The following is a 17,117-nucleotide window of genomic DNA, read 5'->3' as shown; positions in this document are numbered from 1 at the left end:
AAGCCTTATATTGTGAGCATGCCCCAGGTAATGACATCACATTTTTACACAGGTGTCTGGTTCTATTACCTAACTCCTCGGCCTTGTCTATATGTTCTGGACAGAGAAGGACCAACTGCTTCATGGACTGGAAGGATCCACTGGCTGCCGAGCAGGGGAAGTGGTAGAACCGTGAGCAGCCCTCAGCATGGCATCGAATGGTTGCACCTAGTCTTTTGCAGTATTCGCAAAGCTGAAACAAACCAATTGTAAAAAGTGAGTAATCACTATATTCTCACCCAATACCATCCAATCCAAGTCTATGGACAGCACACTTACCCGCTGTGTCCCTGAGATAACGGCCTTATCCACGTTCTCCAGCTCCTCTTTCTCCATCCGCTTTACTCCTTCTGACCACACCGCACACCAGTGATGAACCCAACAACCCCCTGTTCAGTATAAAGCCCAAAATAAGTAGGTTTTCTAACCAAACAATTCTACATCTGTAGAGCTGTATTTCTATTAAATGGAACATTTGACTGTCTACTGATGGATTCATTTGTAAAAGTAATAATGTATTGTACACAAATAAAATATAACAGTATAATGCTTTGAGTTCAACCTGAGTCATCAAAGAGTGCCACCAGACAGGGGGAGTCGGCAAATCCAATGGAAGACAGGTCATCATTCCCGGGTTGTGGCAGTGGGGAAGCTGATGGCTTGAGGGTCGGCCGCTCAGAAGATGGGCCAAAGTGTCTCAGTTCCCGCTGTCCATGCAGGCTCCGCTCCACACAGTTACAAAGCACACAGGCTCGAACGTTCTCTCTGTACAGTAACATTCAGTTTTTGGTGTCACCAACAATGAGCTATCTTGGGATAATGACTGCTACAGTATGCATGTATCGCTTTATGATCTGAATGAATAACTTACACAGGTGTACTGGAAGAGGCTGCAGTAGCAGCAGACGTGTCCTCAGCACCAGAGAGGGCTTTGGACTCTTCCTCAGAGGAGACAGGCTGCTTTGCAGGGGCATTGTCATCAGCTAGAAAATGAAAAAAAAGTTGAGAGAAAAACAGAAAATTTAATTTTAAAGCAAACTTTAATTTTTAAATTAAATGAAACGTGAATAAATGGATCTCACCAAACCTATATTGACTTATGTGAAAAAGGAAAATAAAAATATTCTAATTCATTCTATTCTATTGTCATCCCTACTAATAAATTATGTTAACAAAATCTCTTGTGGGGAATTAAAAACCTTTGTTTTCAACCATGTGAATTTTTCTTTAAGAGAAATTACAATGATACTCATCTTTATGGAGAATAGTATACATCTATAATGGATGATGTTGGGACATGGGAAAATTAAAAAAAAAAAAAAAAAAAAAGAGAGTGAGAAAAGAACAATACCTGTTGGTTCAGAGTCATTCTCTTCGCAGTTTGATTTCTGCTCGTCCATCCCCCGTGCTGATTTTGACCTCCTTGACAGAGATCTGCAATGTAGAATCATAAGTAGCATCAACTTTTCGTTTTATTCAGAAGAATAGTTTCATAAAATTATTTACAGAATGTAAACAATCTGTGTGCATTTTGTCTGATAACAGAAAGATGAATATGTCATTAACATCAGGTCTGTTATCATTGCATAATGAATGTAGAGAATAGATCTGATAATTGCATGAAAAAAAACATATCTGTGTTTACTTCCATAAAAAATGAACAGCTTTGATATATGCAGGTACCCACTTACCAAAATAAAAAACGAATGTGTTTATTAGCCATATGTATATCATCATTAGAAAAGGACTCAAAAACGCACCTTTCATTACCACATCATGCTACACACTAGCCTCCCTCCTCATCCAAAAGCACTTTTCACAAGAACACCTACAACCAAGAATGCCACCAATTAAATATGGCTGTTATGTCCTCACTTTTGCTGATTCCTTGTGTTAATCTGACTAACGTTAGCACTAATGCCATCGAGCTTTCTCGCAAACTCATGAAAATAGCACCAGTGTTACAATAGACAGATCAATCGGAAAACGCTTTAGCAATTCAAGTTAATATTTACCCAGCAATGCATAATCCAAATCGTTGAAACTGCTCCGACAAAAAGCACAAAATGTTACAACTAAAATGGTGTTTTCCTAAATAAAACAACCATAAATCGGGATACACAAAGAAAACACAACTTCCGTATGTAGAGCTTCCTGTTGCAGCGGGGCTCTTTTCGTGCAGAACCATTGTCGCTCGCATCATAGTTCCGCTATGAGATTCACGCCATAAACAAAAATACTCTAAAACAAACAATACAGGACTGGGTAGGCTCACCATATTTTCCGTTCACAAGGCTAATAATGGGAAGTCATATCAGATTTTTAATGTCTAAAGTCCAGTAATGGTAAAGATAGTTTAAAAAAGCGCCGATCGGCTCAGACTCCCAACATATATTTCACTTGCGGTATAATAACAGCCTCACAGATATTTGTTTATATGATTTTGAACCTCCAAATGTTACAAAATAGACAATCAAGGGAAGATGCAATGCTTTATGTCCTAATCGAATGTGCTCAAAAGACAATAAATTAGACAGTGGCATTGGCATATAGAGCCAGCGTAGATCTCACAGTGTTTCATCAGTTACACAACAGAAATTGTGCCATCATACTTATAAAATCATCCTGTGAGCTAAGGTTACCACACACACACATTTCGAAATATGTCCTATTCATTGTCACTAATGCAAATGGAAACTGGTTAGTGCCGTGGACAAGTGCGCTTTTCTTTTGTTATTAATATTTTGGAGTAGAATTCATTACAAATTAACATCAATAACAGCATGTAATGCATTATAACAGTAAGCCAGTGTGCTACTGTATATGCATTTTTGTCAAAATAATGTAGGACTGCTTTTCATGGCTGTCCAGTTAAAGCTTAAAGGTTAGAGCCAAAACTCCCAAAAGAAAATGCAAAATAAACCTGCACTATTCACTTCACCTACACAATATGCGGCGCTACATTAAACCATGCTAAACAGGTGGCATCAAAAGCTGTTAAAAGCTTAACGTAACTGAGATGGACAAAATGAATTTATCTATGTAAGGTTAACGTTACACCTCCGTAATAAACATATTCGATGGCAGCAACACTGGAGACTCACTCCCTTCTCCACTGCAAACTAACGTCAAATCGGAGTCCTACATAATCTAGATGATGATATATCGCAGCTAATGTTCATGTAAAATGAAGTTGGCAATGTGCAGAGCAAAGTGATGACATGATGGCTAAGTTAACGTCTGAACACCCTGGCTAGCTAAGTTAACGTTAAAAGTGTTAACGTTTACAAATTAACTTTCCCGGTGAGTGTGTTGTTATTTTGTAATGTTGGCCCACAGCCGCCGTAATTTGTCTGCAATGATACAGTAAAAGATACTGAGATTTTTTATAGTTGAATAACTGCAGCGCTAAGCACTATTTCTCAATGTAAACACCGACTTCAAAGGGTTGATTCTGTCCAGCAAATAGCCTTGTCCATATTACTGGCGACAGACTGATACGGAAAAGCTAACAACTACCAACGGTGACGTAGCAGCAAAGTGTCCCGAAGAGGTAAAACTACGAGAAATACATTCAATTTTATGCACAGAAACATACACTTCAAAATATGCCAACCGGCTGCTCGGTGGATTGTAACTTGGACACAGCCAACGTAAAACATATCTCAACCTGAAGTTAGCATCCAGGTGCCATAGCTAGTTCTCCAGCAAGTAGACAATCCCATCTGGTCGTGGCTACCAGCTAAACGATTCCGATAGCAGGGCTAACATTACCCGGTCTAAGGTCAGGGTTGGTGTGTCTTTAGGTATGTCTGTTGCAATAAGTTCAAAGAGGACATAATTAAATCAGCTCACCTCACAAAAACAATATCGTCTCCTCATACATCAGCAAAATCCAAACAGCCACACAGCTTCCCAAAATGCTGATGGTCGCTTCATTTTATGTACCGGACTAACGCTGCGGCTAGCCGGCTGGAGGGAGAGTGGGGGAAGTGCACGTCGGCGGAAGGCAGGCTGTGCGGTGGTGCTAACTAGCTAGCTCTTCAACTAGAAGGATAATGCTATGGTTAGCTAGCTAACCAGCAACTTGAGCTGTGTGTCGAGTGGTCGTGCACTGCCGGGGAACTACTAAGCACCGAGACAACTCTTCAGCCAGTCCCGAAAAGGTTCCCCAGCGTCATGCAGTGAATCCAAACACTAACTGTCTGCCTAGCTCCCTGCTTGTGGATGTAGCTCGAAGGCTAACAAGCTAACATTAGCTAGCTTCTGCTCTGTTCTGGAATCTCGCTCGCGAGGTCGTTAAAGCTGCTGCAAGTTTACACAAAATAGACCGTCCGGAAATTACATCCCCGAACTTTGTTGACACGCCAGGAATTGTGTTTTTCTTTAAGTTTTAGTCGACTGCAGACACTCATCTACCTAAATTTACAGCTCAACTTTGCATAGGTACCCTTGTATGGGTCACTAGCATCTCTTCACTTCGCTGAACTGCGTTGCGTCCGCACACGGTTGTTCCGCCAAGTGACTAGCCGGTGCTAGCTGTGCTAGCTAATAATAACTACGTCAAAAATTAATTCATGCAAAAGAACGGACAACAGTCGTGTTTTATTACTACATACAGGTGAAGTGTGTTGAAAGCTCGAGTTCAACTATGAATAACTTGGTGCGAGGTTGATCATTTAGCACATAACATAAGATTTTAATCTGGAGAGCGCGGGCCACTGGAATATGGTGGATATTAGATATTAGGTCATTAGATTTTCGGATCCAGGGAAGCCATTTTTCATTAGATTGTTATGATTGTAAGACCAAAGCAGCTATGGCATGCCTGCAAATGAATGCATCGTAATAAATGTTTCGATTAATGATGGGGGGCGATCTCATTGAGTTAGATTAGGTTCATATCTCGTGGTGCAAATTCATTTCGCAATTAACATAACAGATAAGGGTCTGGTTGCAAATCACGGTTGCTAAATCCTTATTCTGCCTCTGTTTCTGTACTGCTATACATTGCGCATTTGGCTGGCGTGACTGAGAACGAAGTGCAATCGTCGATGGCTTGAATTTTCCATAATCTGAAGTAAACCTCGAGCAGCAGGTTCACTGGAAATGGACGAAATAAGAATATCCACGTAATGTTGCTCATTTTGACATGTTTTAAAGCTGTATATCTGTGGCGACATTGTTTTACTTTATTCCCCAGGCATATGCCCTACTTGTAAAATCTATATAATGACATGGCGATGAATAATCAAACTGAAGTAATTGTACAGAACTTAAAGAATACTATATTGTCTTGAAAGCACACTCTGCCATCCAGCAGACAAGTACGCTACACTTTACAACCCTGACAGTTAATTATTGGATACCAAGTGGATAATTTAAGTTAATTTTCTTACTTAGTTATTTATCATTTGTTCATGTAATGGAAGTTCAAATCTGATCTTCATCTAGGGTAAGGAGCAATCACAATCTAACTGAACATTAGACCGATCCTGTGTGGGTCGGATTGGGTTGTTGGCCTTCATATGGTTTCCTTATCATTGTGAGAAAATCACAATGGCAAGGATGACCCAGGAAGGACAGGTTCAAGACAGCTGCTCTGAGTATTCTCAATAGTTTAACTGTTAATTTAATTTGGAGGACTGAGTGACATAGTGCAATATTGTCACAACAAAAACTAGTGAACCCAACTACTCAGTTGTTATTGAGATAAGGGCAGAAAGTCCTCAGAGAAATGCATATTTTTGAAGCTTTTATTTATCTATTTATCATAAAGTGTGGCACTGTCCCAAAGGAATTTTTATGAAAAAAACATTTATTTCATTCTGTAGACTATGAGGCTGTACTACCAGATCTTCCGAATCCTCTTGTGTGTGTGTAGTTCTTAAATCAAGACAACAGCCTTCCCATGCCGCCCTCTCATGGGCCACACTGTGAAGCAAAAGCCTGAGGCACTACACACAGTAAAGCTAGGCTGTCAATGGAATGATCCTATGAACTTGCAGAAAATTAGGTTGGGTGACAGTCTGTCCCATTGTGAGAAGGTCACAGGTTTAATCCACATCAGCTTCTGTATATCTCCTGTCATGCCCTAGAGAAAAACACTGAACTGTTACAGGTAAGTAGCTTACTTATAAGCTATAACTCAACACTTATAAGTAACTGTAGAGAAGAGCATCTGCTAAGGTAATGTTAGTGATTTCACACAAATGCCTGACGGCTCATGTGAAATATATTGTGCACTCTTCTGTAGGCAATGAGAAAGCATCTGCTGCAGGGGGGTGATCTGCAGTTGACCCTGCACTGTGAAATTTCTGTTTTAATGTATTTGTGTAGAAGCTTGTGTACAAAATGTGCACCTCAGGGCTCAGATGAGCCTGCTGAAGAGAAACGCGTTCAAAGAATTCTTATCAACAGGGTGAATGTTGGCAAATCTCCATGCAATTAAATAAGGAATTGTCTTCCACATTTGGAATGAAATTATGAATGTTTTGGTTGTGATAGCACTTAAGAGACTAGCTTCAACTGATATACACCCAAAGAATCTGGTTTGAAGTTTTAGTTTCTTTTCATAATGATCATGAGCTATTCGTGTGCACAAAACCTTAAAGTAATCAACAGCAGTTCTTAGAGGGCTATGCTTTTTAAAATCACGAGTTCTTGACTTACCAGTACTATTTAAACAGTTAAGTGGTTTTATATCAAGTTAAGTCACATTGTTTTTGATAGTTGTTCACTAGATTATAGACGGTAAATAATTGATTGCAGAGGTGTTTAAATAATTGAAAAATCAGCCTGTGAGAAGAGAGCTGAAGTTTCGATCACATATGGCTTGATAAGATCTGATGTCTGCCATACAAAAAATATTGACCCGATTCTTCAGGTATGGCATGTGAAGTAATTAATTAATTTTCATTACAAGGCCATGGAAAGATGATGCATATAACAAACAAACAACATATTTGTTTGGTTAATGTGTGAGTATCTCTGCTGTGGGGTGTGCAGGTTTTCATTTTGAAAACAGGTTGTTACTGGGCCCCCTGACAGGATTAGTTAACTCCCCATTCAGCTTTAGCAAGATTGGATTAGATTTTGGGAGGCTGAGACTGGTTGGAAGACAGTGACTGATTGGCCAATGGATGTAAATCGAGGGTGGTATTAGGACACCAGGCCTCTCCCATTGGCCAGTCAGTAGAACGAGTGCTTTCCCATCTGCCTCCTGCATCTCAAGGATAATCCCCTAGAATACCTCCACAGATGTTTACAACAGAACATAAACCGGAACAGGGGAATGCAATGTACCTTTTCTTACAGTTAAATAAATTTAATTGGAAAAAAACACTGATGTCTACCTCTAGAGGATGTAGTTTGGTCTGTTTGGAGTTTGTTTTCTGTTCATGATTTTGATAGTGCGGACTGCTCCATTCATATATTTGTTGCATTGTCAGTGCTGTAAAATGGATTCTCTGAAAAAATTGCAAATTAATAATGTATTATTGTTGATGGCAGTTACCAATAAACTAAAAGTGTTATAAATTAAGTCAAATCATGGTTTATTAAATTAGAGTTTAGAGTTCATTATAATGTGTATGGAGAAATTTAGGAAACGACATGGATAATTCACAGGGGTTATACCAGTTCCTCCACAAGGGGGTGTATGACCCTGGATTTATTGAGTATAACCCTGCACATGATTATGAATCTTTGAAACATTGTTTTACAGTAAACATAATTAAAGTAGATGTTTAATAGCAACTGTTAAATTAAATGTTGAAATGTATAGTACAAACTGGTGCAAGTATGGAGCATGGGCTTTAGCAAATTAGAAAGTTGTAGACACAATGGACTGTACGACAGTACTAACAGATACAGTACTTGTGACCCTAATTGATCAGTAGATACTAATGAAACTGTCTCTTCTAAGAAACCTGATAACTCCCTTGAAGTAGCTGTGTGATAAAGTGTACGCCTGTGATAAAGTCAAGGTGGCGGCACAGTGTGGGGAATATTAAGTATGTCTGGGCTTTTTATTAACCAGTCATTCCCTCAGACTGGATTTCCATGGTGACATACATAACGCTCAACAAAATGAGCCCTGGAAATGAACTTTTACATAAATTCTTTTCCAAAATGAGCAAAAGGTAAATCAGCTTAACAAACAAAATTTTCTCCACATCTGAAAAAAGAACAGTGTTGCTTAATAAAATTACATTTTAATTTGTTTTATGACATGAAAACATGTGAGGACATACAGTACATGTAGTGGAATTATAATAAAATGAAACATTTATATATTATGATTCAGAAAGTACAAAAATAAAGATTCTATTGTGGGAAAATGCATTACATCCCATTAGAATAATACATATATATATATATTTTTACATATAAAACTGAAATAATTAAAGAAATAACTTGATGTACAAATAGACTATAATACAGTCATTTTGGTATTACCATTTTTACATCAACCTGCTCAGACAATCTGTGTCTGCATATATGTATTAGCATATCATTATGATAGAGTATAATAAAAAAAAAAAAACAAACAAAAAAAAAAAAAACAAGCAAGTCATTCCAATGCTTTTAATTTATTGAAGAAATGAACAGGAAGTATTAGGGTAAATGTATCAAAATTGCAGTACATGTATTTTGAATATAAGTCTATAGTTTTAGGCTTTTAAGGATGAAAGGAGTTGGAGTCTAAAAAGATGCATCCAAAACTGTACAGTAATCTAGCATACCAGTGCACATCTGATGTCTGTCTTTGAAAGGAGCGCTTCTCATTGATTTCAATCCTCAGAGGTTCACTCAGATTGTCTCGTTTGTTCAGAACGCCATTATTCACATATACACCTGCTTTATCCTTTGTGGCCAAAGTGCTACAATGAAATGGAGTCTTAGTGCGAGCTGTTTCACCAGTGGTCTGCTGTTCTTTTGTTGTCTCCCCCCACAGTAGCTGGTTGAATGAGGAGAGGAGTCGCAGAGGTCCAAACGCCCAGTGTGCGAGTCTGTGGTTCTCCACCAGTGCATAGCTGGATGCAAGCACGCCATCAACAAACAAAGTTCCAGCGTCTGTCAAGGGCGCATACACTCCCAGGCTCTCCTCTACTGAAACTGAGATGATTCGAGATGGACGTACGTGACCCTCTGCTGTATGGATGAGAACACAGTCTCCTGTTTTGGCTCTGCTAGCAAACTGAGCCTGGTGCTCACTGCTGTCGAGTCTGCAATAGGGGGCTAAAAAGACCAAGTGATGTGGAGTGAGGGCCAATCTATGGCCATCCTCTGTCTCCAGAGACAGGAAAGTAGACCAGCTTTCTTGGTCCCGGTGCAGAAACAGGATGACTTGGCTAAACACGACTTGGCCTGTCCCAGACAGGGCCATGACTCTGTCCCCAGGAGCCAGTGATGACAGGCTCTTCTGCCCCCCTCCAGCTACAGTCACCCGGGCCCAGCCTGGGAAACAGCCACCTTTTTCCACTGCAACAGAGTGATCTGCAGGAAGGTCAGCAGAAAAAGCCAAGATGACTAAACACAGATTATGTTCCTTTTTTGTCTTAAATGTCCTGATACACCATACAGCGATGTGATGGCATTTGACACAGTTAACAGCATGACCTTCTATGAAAGCTCCCTCTTTAAACTTACCAGCTTTTACGGAGCAGTGGATATGATATTTGGACTCATAGTGGACCCAGTCAAAGCCAGCCTCCACAGCCAGCTGGGCCAGGAGACCATACTTCTCTGTTTCCCTGTCATCAGTGGTTATATCCACGGCCCGGCCTTCATAGTGCAGAGAGCCAGGAGGGTGGTGACCGTCTTCATCCCAGGCCTCTGTCACACGCAAGTGTACCCCTGGCCACTGGTTCATCACTGCGATAGCCAGCTTGTTCAAACAGTCCTTGCATCGCTAGAACAAATGAGACAGACGGAAGGTTTTAAGTTTGGAGCAGTAAAAAAATATCCCACCCCGTGCACATATTAATCATAGTTTTGAAGCAAATCTAAGGAATCTTCTTAAAAAATGTTTATGCTTTACATTTATGTTTAAAATGTAAAAAAATGGCCCATAATTTGCCATCTGATTTATAAACGGACTCAAAAATCCAGTGTGGCTCTAAAACAACATTATTCTAAAGAAAACAACATTTATGTTTGAGTGAGAATCCGGTAGCTGGTTCCAGCTTGGTGCCAAGAGTCAAACAAATCTTTTAGTAAATATTTTATCTTCTCCCTTCTCAATTTTTTTTTTATATCAAAGACTAATGTGCAAAGCGTTCAGGTAGAAATCGACCTTAATATTAAATATGTAATATACCTGGAAAAATGTTAATAATACAACTTTTGATTTTTAGGTTATTTTAAAGTTTTATTTATTGATGTTGTTAAAAAGTGGAAACAAGATCAATGAGGTATTTTTGAAATATGAATAAGCAGAGTCAATACTGGATGCCGATTCAGTAAAACTGAACCTCGATCTTAGTTTTGTGATAAAATGAGTAAGGATATATGATCTTTTGGATTAACGTGTATTTCTGAGTCTCTTTTTTTAGTTATAATTCCTATTTTTGTCTGTTATTTTGCCTGAGGGGAGGGGTGAGTTGAGTGGCAGGTTTATTCTTAGGCGTAGAAAAATACTGTATTGAGCACTTTATACTGTGAGTTTTTCTTGTGTAGCTTTGGACACTTTTGCTTTAGGACTTAGGGGATAATAAAGAAGAAGGATTCTCAGGTTAATTTTAAGGCAACAATTATATTTTTAGTCACTCTGTCTGCAGCATGTTCAATGTACAGAGAAAGCCATGTCTCAACCAAGCTCAAGCCGAAGTGATAGACACTTGTAATCATTTATTAACAAGGGGAATGGCACCTAAGAAGCCAGGAGGTATGTACAGTATGTGACTCTACAGACAGACTTCAGTGCAACTCAGAAAAAAATGATTCCATTATTTCAGCACTGTCTCTGACTCCCAGGTTATGATTGTTTGTTTGCTGGCATTGTCACACAATTCCTCCTCTGCTCTGCTAAAGTCCATCTCAACCTTGCTCAAACAATCAGGGTACAAGAACAAAGCTACTGTAGCCAGTTTGGCACATTCCTTGGCCTTTTCGACAGGGTGACAGAATAATCAAGGCCATTCTCTGCCTTTCCAGATTGTTCCAGGCTTGAGTTTCTCTGTTTCACCCCTGAGACATTTAATCAGAAATGTGCACAGTGACTCTTAACACCCCCGTGGGCCGTAATATCACAGACTGTCAGCATTGTCACAAAATAGCAGCCTGAAAAATGATGACGTCAACGTCTGAAGTGATACACTCATCATCATCTCCTGAATTCGCTTGTGACCTGTGATGTGGCAGGTCTTGTGGCCTATAATTGACTTGTTAAAGCTTATCTTGCAGCTGATTTTTTATTTAATTATTTTTTAAACTGAGGGTTGGGAGAGAAAGTGATGAGAGTGTGAGAAGGAGAGAGTTGGGTGAGAAGAAAGCAGTGTAGCGGAGAGTTGAGGTTGGGACTAAAGAGAGAGGGCAGAGGGGAAGAATGTATGGGCATGGACTTGGGAATGTGACACCAAGAGTGAGAAAGCGAGAGAGACAGAAAACAAACTGGGTACATTTTCCTCGCAATGCCATTGAAGAGAGGCGTTTCATTGTCAGAACTACAATAGTCGCTTTTCCGACGGTGCCATTACTTCAGCAGGCGGGAATTTTGTATAGGCGACCCCTCCGAGTCTCCAAATGACGCACAAAGAGCGTCTTTCACATCTTGGCAAAAGAGGGGCACATGCACGCATACACACACTCACATTGGGCATCAAAAGGGCACACATATACAGCCAGAGATTTCCATCACAAAAAAAAAAGAAAAAATCACTCGGGAAGATTCATATCCTAAAACAATCACAGAAAGCCGCAGCATCCAAAACAGAGCGACATCTGAATGTCAGGGAACCCTGTGCCATTCAAAATGTGTAGTCCAAATGTTGTTCATCTCCCTGCCCAGATCTTAAATCCTCTTGGCCACCAACCGTCTTTTCTAGGCATGATCTTTAAATGTATTCATCCCAAGTAAACAATCAGGAATTCAAGTTTAAGTGCCTGGATATTTCTCCTGGCAGCCACACTGAGAACCTGCCATAGGAATAGTTTTATTTCCAATAACAAAGACTTTGGTTAAAGATTAAAAGGAAGTGTTCCTGAAGGAGAACTCGGCCTCTTAAGGGGTAGTGTTGAATTACATCCTGATCTTCTTATCACAAGAAAAGGGAGAGGGAGTTAGGTTAAAACGTACACACTCTGTGTTGTTTGTGCGTTAACAGCCGGGCGAGGGCAGGCTGTGAAGAGTACAGCAAACAGTGAGCAAAGTTACAGGTTTTAAATTTTGAAAGGTGCAATGCTGCATTTTTGCAGAATACGGCATGTAAACTGACGTCCGTCCCTTCACGTAAATGTGGTTAAAGGATCATCTAGAAGAGGGACTGTCTGGAAAAGGATCAAGAGACAGTGAAACAGTGAGAGCACCCTTGAGCCAATCTGCAGCTGACTTTATGCAACAGTCGCCAGGTGTCATTGGGGTTCATGGAAACCAGTCCATCCTTCGAATCTGAGACAAATGAACCTGATTAACAACAACACACCAGTCTCACCTTGGTCATGAAGCGGTCTGCGTTGGTGTTCTCCTCATCTTTGAAGACAATGTCTGGGTTGTAGTTGCACACAAGTTCGTTGAAGCGCTCAGAGTTGCGTGTGATCTTGCCCTCTGCTCTCCCGCTGGCCCCGAGGTTGTTCTCTGAGAAGTTGGGGAAAAACTGCTTGTAGTGCATGGCTGTGAGTTTTCTGTGCCTGGGGCGGACGCTGCCGTACCCGGGACCCGGTCCGCATCCCTGCACCAGCCATATACAGGTCCATGCAGCAAGCAGGCTGGGCTGTGCCAGGCGGGCCCACCAGGACTGCTTCATTGGGGAGGGTTGGGGCTCCCAGGAGTCAGTGGCTCACAGTGCCTACAGCGATAGCCCAGTTCCAGGTGTGTGATAGCATGTGAATGAGGATCAAATCTCGGTCCATTCCAAGTCATGGAGTATTAGTGCTGTTATTTTCATCACAAAAACCTACTGAATGTTGGGATATCTTGATTCTTCTTCTAACTGTATTCAGTCTTATGATCAGAAAAGAGCTTAAAAGTACAGAGACAGATGTTCTGACTCAAAGTTGACTGTTTTGATGATTGACCTCACCAAAAGCTACAGCTACAGACTGATCTGATTTGGCTTGAATCTAAAGTTTCTAAAGTTTGGCACCAGTTATTCAAAAGAAGAAGACATAACAGCTTTTCTGTCCAAAGGTTTCAGCAAGCAGCCTATCAGCTTCCTCTAAGTCTCCTGTGAACCGAAAGTCATCTTCACACGTCCTTCGGAGGTACCTGTCCCGGCGCAGGTGTTTGTTCAATTCTTTTTATTTGGGTTTCTGCTCACTTACCGCTTTCCTCTCCACGCAGTTCCCTTGACGAGGCACACAAAGTGACGCACGCCTAAAGCCCGACGGCTCCCTGACTCCCTGCAATTCCTATGGACGCTCCTGTGGCGCTCTCATCCTCTTTGTCCATCCAGAAATGCGTCCGTTGAGACTCTTGTTTTGTTTTGTTTCTTCCTTCTCTCTTTCGTCCACCGTCTTCTGTCGCGTTTCAGCGCTCCTGGCCACCTTGCACCAGCCATTGGGTCTTATTAGCGTCCGGACAAGATTGCCCTCCCTTCCTCTGTGCGCTCCCACTGCGACAGCACACGCCTCCAATTCAACTTTACAAAGGACATATGATTAGCCTACTTATGTTAACACAATGACCCCCCCACCCCCCACCCCCTCCACCGCATTAAAAAATCTCCACAGTCAAATCAATGCTACTTCACAGCTCAACCTACATTTACTAAAACTTTACAGACATTATATTTTAAATAATGTAGATATTACCGTTGTGAGGCATATTTAAAGCACAAGCAATATTTTCACAGTTGGGAAAACAAACTCTCATGACAATTGGATATCTCTGAACCAACATGCCCTTGCTTCTGTTTGCTCATCCCACCCTCCAGTGTGGACGGGTCAACTGTTGATGACTCTGTCTATTAATAACACACCCACACACACAGAGTTGAAGGTGAGGGTCTTAGAGGTAACACAAGTGTCCAGCCTTGACACCCCTGACTGTGACTTACAGTGCTGCCTTCCTGTGTTTGGGGAGCCAGCCTGACCCCCCCTGAACCCAGTGCACCCAAGACCTCTCCACTGGAAACACCCGCTGGCCACATCAACATATTATTTTTATCCATTTCAGAACAATAGCTGGGAGAGTCATAAAATGTGTCAGATAATGCCGAAGAGGGAGCAGAAAAGAAAGGAATCATTGTGTCTCAGGGGCCTGACACGTGTAATCACATACGGAAGCTTAAATTAATGGCAGATTAAAGGTCGTAGTGTGTCACCATCCTATCTCTGGCTTCCTGGAACACTTCAGGACTCGATGCATCATGGCCAGTTCCCTCACAGTGACTTTGTTTCAGAGAGGCTTTGGCCCTCAGCAGAGCCGCTCACTGCTTTCTGGGGGTTTAAAGATGCTTCCAGGTTAAATCAATGTTAAAACAAACTCTAAACGTCCCATAGAAAAATTCTCATGAAAACTCTTACCTAAAAAGCAATTGAATTTCTGATAGTGAGCCTGTTCTACACAGCCCTTAAAATGTTGCTTTTGCATATAGGCATGAGGAATAGGTCACAGAGCTCCACAGTGACCGTGGAAAGGCATCCCTTGTTGGGGAAGTTTCCAGAAGATCCCAGGATGTTGTAGGGAGGGGTGGCAAGGCGAAGCTGCATCTTCCTGTCCTCATGATAAACATGGAAGAGGGATCAGGTCTGGCCCGAGCAACACAGATGAGAGATTTCAGCCTTCATGTCAAATGCAGGGAATGACTCAATCAAAGAAAAGCAACAAACACTTTCATATCTACAATTACCCACACCAATGTTTCTTTTCAAAGCCATACAAGAGAAGAGATTTCCATCTGACATGAAAGGGAAAGGAAGGAAGCAAACATCTGCGGGTTGGAGATGGAAATAAAGTCATTATTATTAGTTTTTATTTTGGTGCCCCTATCCCCCTGCCTTCCCCTGCCTCCCCCTGCCTCCTTCTGGCTCTTAGCATTTTACTCCCCCATTTCAGGATGGGAGTACATGGCTGGATGAATGGTTTGGTTTCCTGCAAAGCCACAGAACAGAAAATGAGATCTTTCCTGCCTGGGTAAGACTCCCCTGCTTTATTCTTTCCAAAAGGACACACATGCTTATACCTGGTGGTCAAATACAGTATATACCTGCAAGCCAGGTTTTCCTTCGTCCGTGGGGCTGTTGGTGAAAAACAGACACTAAAAACTACCTCATAACTGGCAAATACTGGTCATATACAAGTGCAGCCAAAGATGAAATTAGGATTGGAAGCTCTTTTTTTAACAATACATTTATCATAGAATAGAAATTAGGTTTTGAAACAATGCTGGCTTTGACATCTCAAGTGTTTGTCTTGTCTCTTGGAGCTGAATAGACACTCTGCAGGATCCACTTCCTCAGATGGAGGCCATTAGAAGGGTTGAGGGGGGAAAAGGAAAGTCAAGGAACTGACACCTAACCACCTCCCTCCCCGCTCCCAAACACACACACACACACACACACACACACACACACACACACACACGAGCGCCCCCCGTCCTTTCTCTTTGCCCACCACTGCACCGCCCATTCCACTGTCTCTCACTGTGTTATCAGTGCAGGAAGAAGCAGGGTGGTGCATTCTGATGTGGCTGCACACACTGCATGATTCTTGGCCTATGTATTTTAACTCTGTGTTGTAAGTCACACACTTTAAAATGATACACCTAACACTGCATGTGCCGTGTGTTGATTTCAGACGAGCCACGTGAAGTCAAGAGAGTGTACATAAACGTGTTGAGTCCAGGTTTAAGTTAACTTTGCTCAGCCTTGATATGGCCTTTTAAAAAGAGGCACCAGTGAGCTGAAGTTGAGGCGATGCTGCACTGAAGTGGACAATAGGCTGAGAAGGGTGGAACTTCCTGGCCCCAGACAAGCAGGTCAGAGGTCAGATACGATGCTATACCTTGTTTTGTAAAAAAATATCATTCGCATTGTATAGATCACTCTCTGTATGCTTAAAGAGCTCTCTATTAAATTGAATCAAATTGTGATATTACAGGTTTCTCCCTAAAAATACATGTCACACCAATCACCCTGAGCCAGCCAAGCAAAGGCCTGTGCCAGTCAATAGTGTGAGGCAAGTGTGCCGTGAGTGTGCAGGCAGGATGGCGGGCAGCTATGGCAAACCGACAGTATGACCCATTATCAGTTGATTAGCGAGCAAGTCTCGCCTTTTCCTGTGAGTGGTTCTGTATTTGCAAGCATACAAACGAGGGAATAACAGCCCCTAATGCACTTTGGCATGAACTTCAAACAGCCGACTGTCAGGAAAGCTAATCTGTGTCTTTTTCCCCCCTTCATTCTTATCTTTTGACAATAAAGATAGCCTATCTCATCCCATTACAAGCTGCCCGTCTCCTGCCTTGTCCCCGATATGCCCGGCAACCAGTCCAATAGAGTGTGTTACCCAGTGGGACTGCTGGGACACTTTGATTGCACTATCAACCCTTAATATTTTGCTGCAGGGAGAGGTGCTATACCAATGTTTCTCCAACACAATACAAGGTTAAGACTGATATGTTGGACTGCTTCATGATGTTTGTGTGTGTACAATGTGTCTCCATAGAGAAAAATAATCAAATTTGGTTTGCTGGAGATGCTCTAATAAGCCAAAAAGTTGAATGCGCCATTGGCACAAACTGTGCACCATTTCCCCAAAGTGTAACACAGTGTGGTGTCCAGACTTTCAGTAGCACAGTTGTGGCATTGTTTCTTTAAAGTCAAGGAGAATTTCAGTTCAGGGAGTGGGCGATAGGACTTAGTGCATTGGCGCAGCTTAAGTCTTTATATTTTACCAAAGGAAGGGTTTATAT

General features: G+C 41.5%; 2 protein-coding genes and 1 long non-coding RNA gene across 7 annotated transcripts in view; 1 reads left to right on the top strand and 2 right to left on the bottom strand.

Annotated features, from left to right (window-relative positions):
- The window catches only part of kmt2d (lysine (K)-specific methyltransferase 2D), a 30,756-nt gene extending 26,726 nt beyond the window's left edge, over positions 1–4,030 (bottom strand). For 3 of the 4 annotated variants that reach the window (XM_023425159.2, XM_023425161.2, XM_023425160.2), the window contains exons 1-6: positions 3,895–4,030; positions 1,391–1,473; positions 911–1,022; positions 602–804; positions 319–428; positions 70–232 (exon numbers count right to left, since the gene is read on the bottom strand). In XM_023425159.2, coding sequence (XP_023280927.1) covers positions 70–232; positions 319–428; positions 602–804; positions 911–1,022; positions 1,391–1,439 — 637 coding nt within the window. In that variant the 5' untranslated portion in view covers positions 1,440–1,473; positions 3,895–4,030. Of the gene's footprint in view, positions 1–69; positions 233–318; positions 429–601; positions 805–910; positions 1,023–1,390; positions 1,474–2,054; positions 2,140–3,894 lie in introns of those variants that run through there. The other variant, XM_087178988.1, reaches the window with a different exon arrangement.
- A 3-nt stretch (positions 4,031–4,033) lies between these two features.
- On the top strand, positions 4,034–10,782 carry LOC147818023 (uncharacterized). Its single transcript, XR_015438387.1, has 2 exons — positions 4,034–5,171; positions 8,999–10,782. It is a non-coding gene; the product is annotated as an uncharacterized LOC147818023 (long non-coding RNA).
- On the bottom strand, positions 8,236–13,794 carry dhh (desert hedgehog signaling molecule). Of its 2 annotated transcripts, XM_023425164.2 has the most exons (3): positions 12,696–13,791; positions 9,694–9,955; positions 8,236–9,540 (listed from the first exon to the last, which is right to left on the bottom strand). In XM_023425164.2, the coding sequence occupies exons 1-3, from the start codon at positions 13,005–13,007 to the stop codon at positions 8,723–8,725; spliced, it is 1,392 nt and encodes a 463-aa protein (XP_023280932.1). In that variant the 5' UTR covers positions 13,008–13,791; the 3' UTR covers positions 8,236–8,722. The 2 variants fall into 2 exon arrangements, with proteins under 2 accessions (XP_023280932.1, XP_023280931.1); XM_023425163.2 differs by having other exon boundaries at positions 8,236–9,955; positions 12,696–13,794.
- Between the last annotated feature and the right edge of the window lie 3,323 nt (positions 13,795–17,117).

The sequence above is a fragment of the Seriola lalandi genome, unplaced genomic scaffold (assembly GCF_002814215.2).
Source record: "Seriola lalandi dorsalis isolate HSWRI2012SDOR001 ecotype SW California unplaced genomic scaffold, Sedor1 jcf7180002054767, whole genome shotgun sequence".
NCBI lineage: Eukaryota > Metazoa > Chordata > Actinopteri > Carangiformes > Carangidae > Seriola > Seriola lalandi.
This window is presented reverse-complemented; position numbering and strand designations above follow the sequence as displayed.